We start from the raw sequence: 15,468 nt of genomic DNA, 5'->3' as shown, positions 1-15,468 counted from the left end.
TATGGGCTCCAATTTAAATGAATGGAGAGATAACCCCGGAAGTAGATTGCCAAACCACTTCCTGCTGCTGAATACGGTCTATATCTTTGTACTGACCATCCGGGTCTTTAGGTGCTGACGTCACTATAGCCCGGTAGAGCATGCGTAGTTCTTTTCGCCGGGTCTGAGTGGAAGGTCGGAGCCATGGGGCTGGAGGATGAGTTGAAGTTGACCGGAGGACCTGAGGTGAGGCCCGGTGAGAGGAAGGTGGGACACTAAGGGATATAATGGCGGGGCAGGGCGAAGCAATCTGTAAATTGTGGCCGGGCTCTGAAAGTTGAGAGCCCGGCGGGGGCGTGAAGCCAAGGGCGAAGCCTGGGCCGGGACGCTGGGGGTGAGTCCAAGGACAAAGGCGGGTAGTCGCCGAGCTGTGAGGGGAGACGAGCTCACGGGTTGAGGGATAGTGTGAGGAGGTCAGTCTGGTTCGGATTTATCCTCCAGATTAGGTCACTAAATGTGCACAGCGACCACTGATTTTCCCCAGCGATACTAATCGACCTGTGCTTGCAGCACTTGACAGCTTCTAGTTCCTGCAGTATTGTATTTAGTTTTACCCATTCACTGACATACACGCTTTCTCCAGCTGTTAGGAAAGGCCCCGGTGCGAATAATTTTATTCTTAAATCATGACTTACTTTCAGTTGCAGTTTGTTGTGCAATGAGTAAGGCAGAGAATTGGAAACCTAGATGCATTCCTCAACCCATCTTTTTAAACTTTATCCAGTTCTGTAATCTATGTCCTGTTACCTGGTTAATATGCAGTGTCAGGATTAATGGGTCTTTTTCAGGTTGGAAAAATGTAGCTAGTGGAGTACCACAAGGATCAGTCCTAGTGATTATTTATTATATATTAATGGCTTGGAGGAGGGGGCAGAGTGTAATGTACTCACATTTGCTGACAATACAAAAATAGGTGGGAAGGCATGTTGTGATAAGGACATAAGGAATCTGCAAGGTGATATAGACAGGTTGAGTGAGTGGGTAACTTGGCAGATAGCTTTTATTGTAGGAAAGTGTGAGGCCATGCACTTTGGTAGGAAAAATGAAAAGGCAGACTATTATTTAAATGGAGAGAGACTCCAAAAAAGTGCAGTACGGAGGGACCTGGGTGTTCTTGTGCATGAAACACAAAGTTAGCGTGCAGGTGCAGCAAGTAATTAAGAAGACAAATGGAATTTTGGCCTGTATTGCTATGGGTTGGAGTTTAAAAATAGGGAAGTCTTGTTACAACTTGTTGGTGAGGCTGGAGTACTGTGTACAGTTTTGGTCCCCGTATTTAAGAAAGGATATACTGGCATTGGAGGCAATTCAAAAGAGATTTACTAAGCTGATTCCTGGGATGAAGAGGTTGATTTGTCAAGAACAACTAAGCAGGTTATGCTTTTATTCATTAGAATTTAGAAGAATGAGGGGTGATCTTATTGAAATGTACAAGATTGAGGGGGCTTGACAGGGTAGATGTTGAGAAGATGTTTCCACTAGTGGGGGAATCTCAAACTAGAGGACATAGTTAAAGAATAAGGGAACATTCATTTAAAACAGATGCGAAGGAATTTCTTCTGAGGGTAATGAATGACTGGACCCTCTACCTCAGTTGTGGAGGCTAGATCACTGAAAGTATGAGTTGAGAAACTTCTTTAGCCAGAGAGTGGTGAATCTATGGAATTCATTGCCACAGAAGGCTGTGGAGGCCAGGTCATTAAGTGTATTTAAGTCCGAGATAGATAGGTTCTTGATTGGTATGGGGATCAAAGGTTACGGGGAGAAGACGGGAGAATGGGGTTGAGAAACTTATCAGCCATGATTGAATGGCGGAGCAGACTCAATGGGCCGAATGGCCTAATTTCTGCTCCTATGCCTTATGGTCTTATTTAAAGAGGAGGTAGATAGATTTTTGAAATATCGGGGAGTTGAGGGCTTATGAGGAGCTGGCACAAAAGAGGAATTGAGGCCTGGGGCAGATCATCCATGAGCTTATTGAATGGCAGGGCAGGCTTGAAGGGCCGAATGGCCTACTCCTATTTCTTATGTCCTTATGTGTCCCAGCATTACTCTACCTGCAAGGATGGTTGTGGGAAGAAGCTTATCGTATTAGTCCACCAGGTGTCACATTTCTAATGACATTAAAGAAAAATAAGGTGCCAGACGCTTGAAATTTAAAACAAATACATCAAATGCTCAAAAGACTCAACAGTTCAGGCAGTGTATGGGGAGAACAAGCAAGTTAACATTTCCGTTGGGACCTATAAACTAAATGCTACAGATGAATAGCATTTAAAATGGAACAAAGCAAAAGGGGATGATGTGCTCATACTAACCATCTCCCTGTTTTCCAATAAAGCACTTTACAGGTAACTATTATTTCTTGTGATTCCCCCCCCCCTTCCTTATTCCTTATTAAATGCCTCTAATAAAAGAGTTTTTCGGAGAGTTTGAATGATGCAGGAAAGTGTCTTGAACAATATAAATGCTTTTTTTAAAATATGAAAATTAAGTTCTAATCTAGTCTGCAATAATAACTTGTGTTTATCTAGTGCTTTTTATTTTAATAAATATTCTGAAGTATTTCACAGAAGCATAATGAGGCAAAAAATGGACAGAGGGCCAAAGGGGTGACTAAATGAAGTGGATTTTAGGGAGTGTAATAAAGGATGAAAGAGAAGTGGCTTAGAGAGCAAATTTGAGTGTGGGTCACTGAAGGCTGGCTGCTGACTTGGAAGAAAGGGCAAGGGTTAACAGAAGCCCTGTGTTGAAGGAATGGAGAATTTGTTGGGAAGAGGTTGTAGGGCTGGAGGAAATTACAAATGTGGAGGAGCTGTGGACTAGAAGAGGCTTAAACATGAGGCTGTGGTAGCGGATGCCGTCGTGGATGAGTTAGACAGGGACAGTAAAGCTCTAGATGAACTGAAATATGTTCTAGGGAGAGGATAGGAGGCCAGCGAGGGGAGTATTGGAACATTTGAGTTTGGAGGTGACGAGAGACATGAGTGAGGTTTTCTATTGCATTTATGATCTGTCTGTTTCAGTGTGAGACAGTGGCCAGGGTCTTCGTGGTCAGAATCATCCTCCTCCAGTGCTGCCTCCGTTATCCAGCTCAGTGTTACTGTTTTACTTGATTTCGCTGTTGCCTAACTAATCATTTTCAGATCACCTGTAACAATCGCTTCTCTTCCTGCTCCAGCACCATGACCTCAGGGGTCCGAATAGATTCATCATTAGCCCACCCCCTCTTTCTCAATTCCCTGTTACCCTTTGACGACACTATCAGCATGCACGTGCATGTAGATGACCTGCAGATCCAGCCCTCCACCACTTCTCATAACCTGTCTACCATCTCTTGTGCTGTCAGATTTTGTCCAACACCCAGTCCTGCGTGAGCCACAATTTACTCCAGTTAAGTTGAAGACATATTCTTTGGCTGCACCCTATCACAAAGCCCATCTCTTACTACAGATTCCATCCCTGTTTGATGTTACCATGTTTGTTGGTCCTCGATGAGCTATTAAATCCAGATCTGAGTAGCATAATCGTAAAGACCTCCACTTCTACCTTCCTCTCAGTCCATTTGCTGCTGAAATCCTCACCTGTGGCTTTGTCACCTTCAGGCATGACTAGTTCAATGCTCTGCTGTCTGCCATCTCAGCAGCTTCAGCGCTGCTATCATGCTGCATCCCACTTGTTCATTAGCCCAAGCATACCAACTTACACTGACTTATAGAAACATATAAACAGGAGGAAGCCATGTAGCTCCTCGAGCCTGTTCCACCATTCTATTTTATCATGGTGGATCTGTACTTCAACTCCATTTATCTAATTTTTCTCCATGTTTCTTGATGCTGATACCTAATAAAATTCTCTCTCTTGAAAATTTCAGTTTACCTAGCATCAACAGCCTTGTGTCCAGTATTTCATTTAAAATTCACATCCTTGTATTCAAATCCCGCATTGGTCTTGACTGTCCCTATCTTTATGGTTTCTTCACTGTGATATCACCCTTCCTGAACTCACCATTACTCCCACTTTGATCTCTTATCCATCTTTTTTCCCTCCATCTCCACCCCTCCTGCTCCCCCCGCCCCACCGTCCACATTGCCCCACCATTGATGGCCTTGCTTTCAGCTACCTAGACCTTGTATTTTGGAGTTCCCTCCCAAATTTCTCCATCTCTCTCTCTCTCTCTCTTAAGACCCTCCTTAAAACTCATCTCTTTGACCAAGTTTTTGGTCACTCCTGATGTCTCCTTTTGTTTTTCTAGTGTGTGTCTGTGAAAGGTGCTATCTAAATGCAAATAGTTGTAATGGATCAATTTGTCATTCATCATTTCCTATTTATTACTGATCAAGCTGTTTCTCTTTAGGATGAAGAGGAGGAGGAGGAGGAAGAAGAATTGGTGGTAAGTACACAAAGATCTTCTGTGTAAATCACAGATATCTGGAAGTTCTCATTTGATTTTCATTACTTGTGCTTGGAATGTGGGCAAGGACCAATTTATTGCCTGTCCAAGAAAATGGTGATGGATCTTTTCCTTCAACTGCTGCAGTCCCTTATACTCCCAAAACAGCTTTAAATGGGGAATTTCAGGGTAGTCACCCAGTGACAATGAAAGAACAGCAGTATTTATTAATGTAAGGAAGGTGTATGACTTGAAAGTTATAGTGTTTCCGCAACATTGCTGTTCTTGTTCATCTGAGGTGAAGGGGTCATGGGGGAAGAGGGTGTTGTTGAAGGGACCTTGCTACACTGCATCAGGTACATACACAGAATATCTGTGATGCAAGGGCTAGATATTGAACCTGGTGATAATATATTTTGTTTATACTCCACTCAAGCCTCCTTCCATCTTTTCTCATCTAAATCTACCATTGTAACCATCTCCATATTCCCTTCTCCCTCATGCTTGTCTCGTTTCCCTTAAAATGCTTATGTTCTATTTGCTTCAACCACTCCCTGTGGTAGTGAGTTCCACATTCCTATCACTCTTTGGGTGAATAAGTTTCTTCTGAATTCCCTATTAGATTTTTTTGGTGACTATCTTATATTGATTGGCCTCTAGTTATGTTCTTCCCCACAGGAGGAAACATTCTCTTTGTATCCAATCTAATGCACCGATCAAGTGATTTGCTGTGCCTTGCATGCTGTTGAGCTTGAGTTGTTGCAGCTGCATCCATCAGGCGAATGTGGTCCATCACTCTTGACCTGAGTCTTGTAGATGATGGTTAAATTTTGAGTCAGGAGGTGACCACTCATTGAGTATCCAGCTTCTGCTCAGATCCTGTGGTGCTGGTAAGCTGGTTCAGTTCACTTCTGATCAGTGGTGACCTCAAGATGTTGACAGTAGAGGACTCGGCTTGATTGTGCTCTTTGTGCCATTGAAGGGTATGGCTGCAAATTGAAGTATTAATCTCTCCTCCATGAAGAAACAACAAGTGCCTCTTTAGTCTCTAGTTAACAACTCTTTTGTAGGGGAATGGTAGCATAGTCCTAATGTTACTGGTTGAGTAATCTGGAGGCTCGGAGTAATGCTTTAGAGACATAAGTTCAAGTCCCACCATGACAGCTGGGGAATTTTTTAATGTAATTAAATTTGGAATAAAATGTGAGTCTCACTAATAATATTTATGAAACTATCTGATTCCAAAAACCCATCTGGTTCACTGTCTTCCGGGGACAAAAATTTGCTATTGTTACCTGGTCTAGTTTGTGTGACTCCAGACCCCCAGCAATATGTTTAACTTTTAACTGTTAGCTGGAATGTCCCAGCAAGCAACTCAGTTGTATCAAACCGCTGTGCAAATGTCACCCGGCATCGACCTTGGCACTGGAAATGACAGACAAACATCACCGTTCCTTCACGTTCAAAATCTTGGAACTTCCCGACAGTGTTTTGGGTGCCACATGGATTGCAGTGGTTCAAGAAGGTGGCTCACCAGCACCTCAGGGCAGTTGGATGGGCAACAAATGCTGGCCTTGCCAGTGATGTTCACATTCCAAGAACAAATTTTTAAAAAATTAAGGCATTGAGACCATCTGGTATATTGTGGAAATAAAGTGAGTTTCTTTTTTATTTTATTCATTCTGCACGTTTCTAAATGTTATGCAACAGCGGATAGCAATCTAGGACTAAACCAAAGCTGCAACATGACTAGGGGTTAATGTTCAGCTGGCCTGAAACCACTCTCTATTCCTCCTCGGAGTCCCACTCTGATGCCCTTCATTTCTGAGAACCTAGTAACACAAAATGTGAACATTCAAGTGTTATGTAACAGCGGATAGCAATCTAGGTCTAAACCAAAGCTGCAACAAGACTTGGGGTTAAATATTTTCCACAACTAATTACCCATGGGCAAGAGGAAAATGTAGATTTGTCTTGACATTGCAATATGATTCAATGATTTAACAAGAAACTTTTATTGTAACACTATTCTCATTTCACCCCATAAAGATCTTGTCATTTATTGCATACGATAAGCCGTTGTACTCAAAGGCTTTTACTTTTAGTTTCAAGCTCATTTAGTCAACTTGCATGAGTCAAGTGATTGACTTCTTGTTTGTTTGCCTCTTTGTTGTTTGGAATATTTGGTTCAAGTTGAAAATCTTCCCTTTTAAGGTGGTCACTGAACCTACATGCTGCTGACCTGTAATGGATTTTGCATTGGGGAAACTTTAAGCTTTGTTGAGGTGAAGAAACAGTATACATAATCAGTGCAAGCTACTATTCAAATGCATAACTAAGATGCCTCATCCGATTTACACTATTTAATAATCCCCACATAGGCAAGGCTCACTGATGTGAAGACAGCTGGCCTGAAACCACTCCCTATTCCTCTTTGGAGTCCCACTCTATCTGTCCCACTGGAGTCCACTTTATCTTGAAAACAAGAATTTAAATAGTGGGAAAATGCTTAAAGATTTAAACACATCAAATAAATTTAAATAGCTTCATCTATGTAATTTGTTTAAAACATTGTTTTCCTTATGCAGGATCCCTTAACAACCATCAGAGAGCAGTGTGAGCAGGTTGAAAAGTGCGTGAAACTGCGAGAAATACTGGATGCCTGTACAGAGCGAGTGAGTTCTCGATCGCAAACATTAGAAACCTGTACTGAGGAGCTGTTTGACTTCTTGCACATCCGGGACCACTGTGTAAGTTCTTTGCTTGGGTAGTAAATATGTATTTGTGTCATTGTTTTGATTTTAGGGAGGAATTCCAATTTTCCCTATGGGTGTTGTTCTCTCTTGTTTTGTAAAGTCTCCTGGTGGCACACAACCTGACGTTCCTACCAACATAGTAATGTAGACTCATACAGAAATCTTCCTTGAATATCCGTTAGAGAATACATCAAGTATGTTTAGCCATTTTTTTAAATTGAAATTGTTTTTATAAATGCCTGGTTATTTTTTTTTGGTGATCACACCAAAGGTGGGTTAATTAATGATGAAAATGCTGTTAATTTTGTGATTAATTCTAATCATTGGAAAGTAAGATGGTTTGTATAAATTATAAAGAATTCAGATTGGAATTTAAACTCTTAATTCGAGAATTATCAAATGTTATGATACAGAAAGAGGCCACCCGGACCATTGTTTGTGGTGACTGTGAAAGAGCAATTCAATTACTCCCAGTCCCCATCCTTTTCTTATAACTCTACAATGTTTTCTGTAGTTTCTAAAAAGCCAAAATAAATGAAAAGTACACATTTGTCTGTTCGTAGCCTCTCCAATTGAAAAATAATAAATTCACCTTGTTAAAAGGTTCTGTTTTTGATACACTTATTTATAAATTTCCTCCCAGTTCACTTACAGGATATTTCTCACACAAGATTAAAACTTTTTTTTTGTTCCAGGTGGCTGAAAATATCTTCAGTAAGTTAAAGTGAAGTCCAGTACCTGAGGAACTTAATGGTACCAGAATTCATAACAGTTGTGGGGAACTTGGTTATTCACTGATTTCTAACTGTTTGTGAGAATGAATCTTTGTGGTCCATTACACGATGGTTCAGGCATTGCCTCAGTCAAAGGTTTACTGTGTTTATGACTGAGTTTGGAGCCAGAAATTGTTTAATTATACTTGCCATTATAAATAAATTTATTGAACTCAAACTTGAATCTTGTTTGTCTCAATTCATTCCTAGTTTTGTATAGACTCATAGTTTGGAGTTGATACAGGCTATTGTTGCACTGAAATGATACAGACTTCTCTCAGGCGAAATCTCAACTTAGCTCTGTTCAGGGGTTGAGCTCCCCATGGCTTCATCACCCACTTGCACTTTGGAAAGTTCCACGACTTTTACTTCCAACGCTTCTTTTGTTTCACTCAGCTGATTTTTCAGCTCTTCTGTTTCCTTCTTGTTTCTGTTATTATCCTCCTGGAACCTTGAACATTGCTGCGTCTTCTCTGGTGCTTCAGTTTGTTCAGAGTGACATTAAATTCATTCTGCTTCTCTGTAATTTTCCAGAGGTACAAACTTTGACCTGAAGGATCCTTGTAGTGTGTGAAGATCTTTCAACAGGTTTTCCATTTCTTTGTGAAGCTCACTTGCTTCATCTTGAATTCTGTAATTCAACAGAGTATCCTTGGATTTATTCTGCTGTTCTTCCATGCTGCTGTTCAGACAGTCTTCATTTCCTCAGGTTGCTGAATGGTTACACACTCCTTTTGCATCCTGTTAAGGTCCTTTGACTGTCCAGGCTTATTCTGAAGTGCCTTGTTCCTTTTCCAACTCAGAAAGTTTTCCAGCTTCCTTTTGAAATCTCACTGACCAATCAACGTTAATTTCCCTCAACCAATTATGACCTAGAAGACTTGGTCCTTCAACTCCCACTACAATCACAGGGAGCTGTGCTGTCTGGGGCTTGTAATAAACAGGTACAGTGGTAATACCTTTCACTTGTATGGCTTCACACCAGTGTATGTTTTCAGTTGGGCTGAAGTCTGTTCTATATTCAGTTGTTCAGAACCCTTGTTTAAATATTTGAATGTGTGCTTCCCCCACTACAGTAGTTGGTGCACCAGGATCCACTTCCATAATCAGAGGTTTTCCATTGACCTGCAGAGTAACAGTGATTGGCTCTGTTTTCTGTACTTGCACATTAAATAGACAATAAACACTGGAATTAGTGGTTTCTGGTTCTTCCACATTATGTACTTCGATCAGTTTAGTTTGTTGCCTGGGAGTCTGTCTCAATCTTGCTTTACGTTGATTAAGTATGTGCCCTCTTATGACAATAATGGCACTCCACCTCTTTTTAAAACAGCAAGTTTCAGGGATAAGGTTACTTCCACATCGGAAACAATTCATTTTCAGATTTGCTGCTGAGCTGCCTCCTGTATATATTAATTTTTGGGTAGGAGGGTCTGTCTCCTGATTAGTGGCTGACTCCCTGGTTTTTGCGCCGCACCCGGTGGTCTGTTCCCCAACTGGAAAACGGCGCCATTTTGTACACACTAAGGCCTGCAAATCCTGTTCGGTGCTTTCCATTGCACGCGCCATTTCCCATGCTCTTTTAAAATTGATATTTACTTCAGCTAATGACAGTCGTTGAATGGCATCATTGCGCACACCGCAGACCAAACGATTCCTTAACACATCGTTTAGGGTCTCTCCAAAGTCACAATGCTCCGTTAGCTGTTTCAACTTCGCTACGTATGTTGCTATGGTCTCCTCCAGGGCTCTTACTCTTGAATTAAATTTGAACCTCTGCATGATTACAGAGTTTGGGTTGAAAAATGGCCTTTTATGAAGTCTACCAATTCATTGAAGGTCTTCAAATCGGGAGTGTTCAGGGCCATCGAACTACAGATTAAATTATAAATTTTACTCCCACGGACGCTTAGGAGAATTGCTTTCCTTTGTCCTTCCACCCGTTATTTTCTTTGCTTGGAAAAAGAAACCAAGGCATTCTATATATTGACTCCAATCCTCTGTAGATGAGTCGAAGGGGTCGATCCTGCCAAAAAGTGGCATACCTGATGTGTGTATTTTCCCTTTCCTTGGTTTAAAATAAGATACATTCACTGGGCGAGGGACAGCCCCGGAACAAATTTATCCTCGTCGCCAATTGTTCTGGACTTGATTTTTCCAGACAGCTTTCTCATTAGAAGCAGTGAACTTTATTTACAGGGCTTCAGCAGCAGTTATATGCTTCCATCAAGATCCACAACTAGATATAAACTCCACCCCTAAAGTTCCGTGCACTTAGGGATTTGTTCACACTGTCAAGTGATACTAAAAAGTACAATAAGTCTTAAAGCTAGTCACTACATTCCTTAAAGCTACAGTTACTACACTCAACTAAGTTAAACAAGGTGGGTAAATAGAGTTAAAATGCTGATCAGTCAGAAACTCATTGGCCAGGATTTCCTAGTCGGCAAGTGGGGTGGCGGGGTCCGCTCACCGACACGTAAAATGATGCGGGATGACATCAGACAGAACTCCTGACGTCACCCTGCCTCATTTCAATTTTCAGGTTGGCAGGGGCTCAGCAGAATCAGCTGTGCTAATTGAGGCCATTGACAAAGTAGTTAAAGTAATTAATGGACCTGCCCGTCCAACCTTAAGGTTGGCGGGCAGGCCAGGAGTCCTGGAGTGCTTAAGAAAAAGCATGAAAACTCATCCACGGGCAGGATGAGGTTTCATGTAGGTTTTTAAATTTTTAATAAAATTGTCAATGAAAGCGATGGGCATGTACCAACTCATGTGACAGTGTCACATGAGGGGACGTCAGGGAAATTTATTTCTTCTGTTTTTAAAATTTTTTCAGACAGGAGCCGATCTCTCTGAGGCAGTCCTGCTATCACATTCTGCTTTCTTACCTTAATACCACCATTACCACCTCCTTTAGCCAGTACCACTACCATTAACACCCCTTTGTCCTTTTGTTCATGACATCTTTGTCAATCTCTCCTTTGCCCCCACCTATTGCTGGCTTTCTATGCAGCTTCACCTGTTCTATCCCCCACCTCCCTACCTCCCTTAAACAGTATAAATTTCATCACATTTTTACTTCTCTTATAGCTCTGAAGAAGTGTCAATCGGACTTGAAACGCTAACTCTGTTTTTCTTTCCACAGATGCTGTTAGACCTGCTGTGTCTTTCCAGCATTTTCTGTTCTTGTTTCAGACTTCCAGCATCCGCAGTAATTTGCCTTTATCTTAGGGTTCATGATGTGCCTTTAATGTGAACTAAAGGCATCCAATCGAAGCAGTTGAAAACTGCAATTTGCTATATACATTGATAAACTTTCACAAGATGTTTTACGCTTGAAAAGTAAACAATGATTGATCAAAGTTTAATGGCCACAACTTCAGTTGTGATTAGATAAGGCATAACTCCTCAACACTTTTTCACAAAGAAGGGATTTTTGATTTTCACTTTATTGCCCTAGTTGCAAGTCCAGGCTAAATGTACAATTTATTTTTCTGTGCTTTCTTTTGCCTAGTTATGGTAAAGTCTAGGTGGTGATTGTCTTTAAATCTGTAGTATTAGAGGAAAGGGTTGTATTAAAATAAATGACATTTTACAATCACCCATCTTGGCCTTTGAAACATTCAAAGTGTAGGGCCACATTGACACAATATATGAAGAATGGATCTGACTGAGCAGGATGGAAAATAAGTATATAGGTACCAGCAGTACTATGAAATTGGGACCAGTAATATATTTTGTACTCCAGCCTTTACCTTGGTGCATGTATATATCAATACTTACCACAAAGGGCTGCCACTAAACTTGGTGCCCTCCTTCCAGGAACAGTTATCAACCACCACAGCCCAAATCTACCTACCTTCTGGCTCAGAGGCTGGCTAAGTCACCAATACTGTATTGGCTCAAATCTGGCGAGTTGCCCTTGAGCACTGGTTTCCTACTCTGTCCCTAGTTCTATGCTAACCAGGCCTGACCCTCAGCATCCAACCCTGGGTTTCGTTGGAAGGTCAATTAAAAAGCAGTTCTTTTTTCAGTATTAGATCGCATCATAGTGCTTTGCATTAGAATCAGCCTTTGCTTAGCACTCTTGCTTCTGAGCCAAAGGGTCATGGACTTGAGCCCCACTCACAGGCACTTAAATGTATACTGTAGCCTGACACTTCAGTGCAGTAGAGAGAGTGCTGTACTATCAGATGCCATGTTTTAGATGAGATGTCGAATTAAGCTCCTCTGCCCTGTCAAGTGGATTCCATGACACTTCATGGAGAAGCACTCCCAGGTATCCAGGCCAATATTTACTCCTCAACCAACATAACTAACCAATATCACATTGCTGTTTATAAACCCTTGCAGTATGAAAATTGGCTGCCTCATTTCCCTAAACTTCTTTGGCTGTAAAACACTGCGACATTGTGAAAGGTGCCATATGAATTTAATTCTTTCCTTAGACACAGACATTTGGAGTGCTGAAATGGAGTTTTTAAATATACGTAGTTAGACAGATAATACTTAAACGGAGACCTATCCTCGAAGTACAGTAAATCACCAAAGATGAGATTTGTCAAAAACTTGAGTTTGGCAACAAAACAGAAAAAAGATAAACTTTATTATAAACTAATATAGCACGTTAGAAATTTTTACATTCAGTTATTCACTAAAAAATTTTAAAGTGACATTTATTGGTACTGGAACGTATATAGTAGAGGATTGAGCAAATGTGAAGCAATTTTAAAAAGACTCCAGCTACGGTTCTGCTTAACAACAACTGCTTGAATTTATATACCAACAGCTTATGCACTTATGTCAGCCTCCTCCTGAGATCCCAGTCACTGATGCCAGTCTTCAGCCAATTTGGTTCACTCCATGAGATATCAAGAAATGGCTGAAGATGCCAGATATAGCAAAGGTTATGGGCCCTGATAACATCCCAGCAGAAGTACGGAAGACTTGTGCTCCAGAACCATCTGCGCCTCTGGCCAAGCTGTTCTAATACAGATATGACACTGGCATCTACCTGATACGGTAGAAAATTGCTCTGATCTGTCCTGTCCACAAAAAGCAGGACAAATCCAATCCAACCAATTAATGCTCCATCAGTTTACTCTCTATCATCACCAAAGGTGAAAGGTGTCATTGACCGTGCTATGAAGCAGCACTTACACAGCAATAACCTGCTCAGTGACGCTCAGTTTGAGTTCCGCCAGAGCTACTTCATTAGAACCTTGTTCTAAGCATGGATAAAATAGCTAAGCTCAAGGGGTGAGGTGAGAGTGACTGCCTTTGAAATCAAGGCATCATTTGACCTAGTCAAAGGAGCCCTAGCAAAATTAAAGTCAATGGGAATCGAGAGGAAAAGATTAATGCCTAGCACAAAGGAAGATGGTTGTGGTTGTTGGAGGCCAACCATCTTAACCCCAGGACATTGCTGCTGGAGGTCTAATATCGGAGGCCCAACAATCTTCAGCTGCTTCATCAATGACCTTTCCTCCATCATAAAGTCCAAAGTGGGGATATTTGCTGCTGATTTCACAGTGTTCAGTGCCACTCATAACTCCTCAGGTACTGAAGCAGTTGGTTTCCATATACAGCAAGACCCTGGCAACATTCAGACTTGGGCTGATAAATGGCAAGTAATATTCACACAATGGCAGTGCAGGCAGTGACCTTCTCCGACAAGAGAGAATCAAACCACCTCCCCATGACACTCAATAGCATTACCAGGACTGAATTCACCACTATTAACATGTTGGGGATTATCTTTGACCAGAAACTTAACTGGGCTAGCCATATAAATGCTGTGGCTACAAGAGCAGGTCAGAGACTGGAAATTCTGCAGTGAGTAACTCACCTCTGGACTCCTCAAAACCATCATCTACAAGGCACAAGTCAGGAGTGTAATGGAATACTCTCCATTTGCCTGGTTGAGTGAAGCTGCAACAACACTCAAGAAGCTCGAAATAATCCAGGACAAAGCAGCCTGCTTGATTGGAGCCCCATCCCACCACTTTAAACATTTACTCCCTCCACCACTGATGCACAGTGGCAGCAGTGTGCAATCTTATACAAGATGCACAATAGTAACTCACCAAGGTTCCTTAAACAGCATCTTCCCAACCTGCAACCTCGACCACCTAGAAGGACAGAAGCATAGGAACACCACCACCTCCAAGGTCCCCTTCAAGCAACACTGACTTGAACGATATTGCCGTTCCTTCACTGCCGCTGTGTCAAGATCCTGGAAACCCCCCCCTTCCTAACAGCACTGTAGGTTTAATTACTCCAGGTGGACTGCATCAGTTCAAGAAGACAACACCAACTTCTCAAGGACAGTTAAGGATGAGCAATGAATGCTGGTCTTGCCAGCTATGCTCTCATCCCATTAAAGAATGAAAAAATTCATCCCCTTTAGCATAGTAAAACGTTACAAGGGGCTACACGGGAGCATAGTCAAACAAAAATTTAGGCCAAACCAAAGGAGGGAACATTAGGACAGCTGGCTAAAAGTCTGGTCAGAGATATTAAGGAGCATATTAAAGTATGAGAGAGGTAGAGTGCTTTAAGGAGGGAATTGTAGAACTTTGTGCTGGATGGCTAAAGGCACAGTCTCCAACACTGAGGCAAAGGAAGTGGCGGGATGCACAAGAGGCCAGAGTTGGAGGAACCCAGAGTTCTTGGAGGGTGGTACAACTGGAAAGCACAGGAAGGCAGAAGGCCATGGAGTGATTTAAGCATATGGATGTGAATTTTAAAATGGAGGTGTTCGTGGACCTGGAGACAATGTAGATCAGTGAGCACCAAGAGGCTGGATGATTAGGAATGGGTGCCATAGGATACTGGCAGTTTGATGAGCTAAAGTTTACAAAGAGGCATTCCAGGGGAGGATTGGAATAGTCAAGTCTGGAGGTAACAAAACCATAAGATGAGGGTTTCAGCAGCAGATAGGCTGAAACAGGAGTAGAAACAGGTAAAATTACAGACACAAAAATACCTGGAAAAACTCAGCAGGCCTGGCAGCATCTGTGGAAGGGAGCACAGTTAACGTTTCGAGTCCGCATGATTCTTCAACAGAACTGCCAGACCTGCTGAGTTTTTCCAGGTATTTTTGTTTTTGTTTTCGATTTCCAGCATCCGCAGTTTTTTTGCTTTTATATTATTATGGTAAAATTACAGAGATGGAAGTAGGTGGTATTTATGATGGAGAGAATATGGGGTTTGAAACTCACCTTGGTTTTGAGCAGTATGTTTCAACATGAGACATTGGTATGGACATGGAATTGAGCTTGAAGACAATGCTTCCTTCTTTTGCCGTGTTTACTTGGAGGAACTTTCAGCTCATACAGGACTGGTGTAGAAGTAGCACAAAGGGTGGGGGGCAGTGCACATGTAGAACCTGGTCTGCTTTTTTTTTTCAGAAGTGCTGACTGTCCTGCTTTTTGAGGCCTTGCTTTTCCACATTTCTAACTACGCTTATTTCTTTAATCCAATAATTCGGGATAAAATCAGC

At 41.8% G+C, this 15,468-nt stretch overlaps 1 protein-coding gene across 2 annotated transcripts; it reads left to right on the top strand.

The window, feature by feature from the left end:
- Positions 1–114: 114 nt before the first annotated feature.
- uqcrh (ubiquinol-cytochrome c reductase hinge protein) lies at positions 115–8,145 on the top strand. 2 transcript variants are annotated; one of them, XM_078560913.1, is made up of 4 exons: positions 115–225; positions 4,397–4,432; positions 7,021–7,182; positions 7,884–8,145. In XM_078560913.1, the coding sequence occupies exons 1-4, from the start codon at positions 184–186 to the stop codon at positions 7,914–7,916; spliced, it is 273 nt and encodes a 90-aa protein (XP_078417039.1). In that variant the 5' UTR covers positions 115–183; the 3' UTR covers positions 7,917–8,145. The 2 variants fall into 2 exon arrangements, with proteins under 2 accessions (XP_078417039.1, XP_078417038.1); XM_078560912.1 differs by having other exon boundaries at positions 169–246.
- The last annotated feature ends 7,323 nt before the right edge of the window (positions 8,146–15,468 follow it).

Source organism: Cetorhinus maximus, chromosome 17, assembly GCF_964194155.1.
Source record: "Cetorhinus maximus chromosome 17, sCetMax3.hap1.1, whole genome shotgun sequence".
NCBI classification, from domain to species: domain Eukaryota; kingdom Metazoa; phylum Chordata; class Chondrichthyes; order Lamniformes; family Cetorhinidae; genus Cetorhinus; species Cetorhinus maximus.
This window is presented reverse-complemented; position numbering and strand designations above follow the sequence as displayed.

What these genes read in the sequence shown, in the direction of transcription:
- uqcrh (XM_078560912.1), top strand. Translation starts at nt 184, where the DNA reads ATGGGGCTGGAGGATGAGTTGAAGTTGACCGGAGGACCTGAGGTGAGG. An exon ending in TGAGGCCCGGTGAGAGGAAG is followed by an intron (nt 247 to 4,396) that starts GTGGGACACTAA and finishes GTTTCTCTTTAG; the next exon opens with GATGAAGAGGAGGAGGAGGA. An exon ending in TGCACATCCGGGACCACTGT is followed by an intron (nt 7,183 to 7,883) that starts GTAAGTTCTTTG and finishes TTTTTGTTCCAG; the next exon opens with GTGGCTGAAAATATCTTCAG.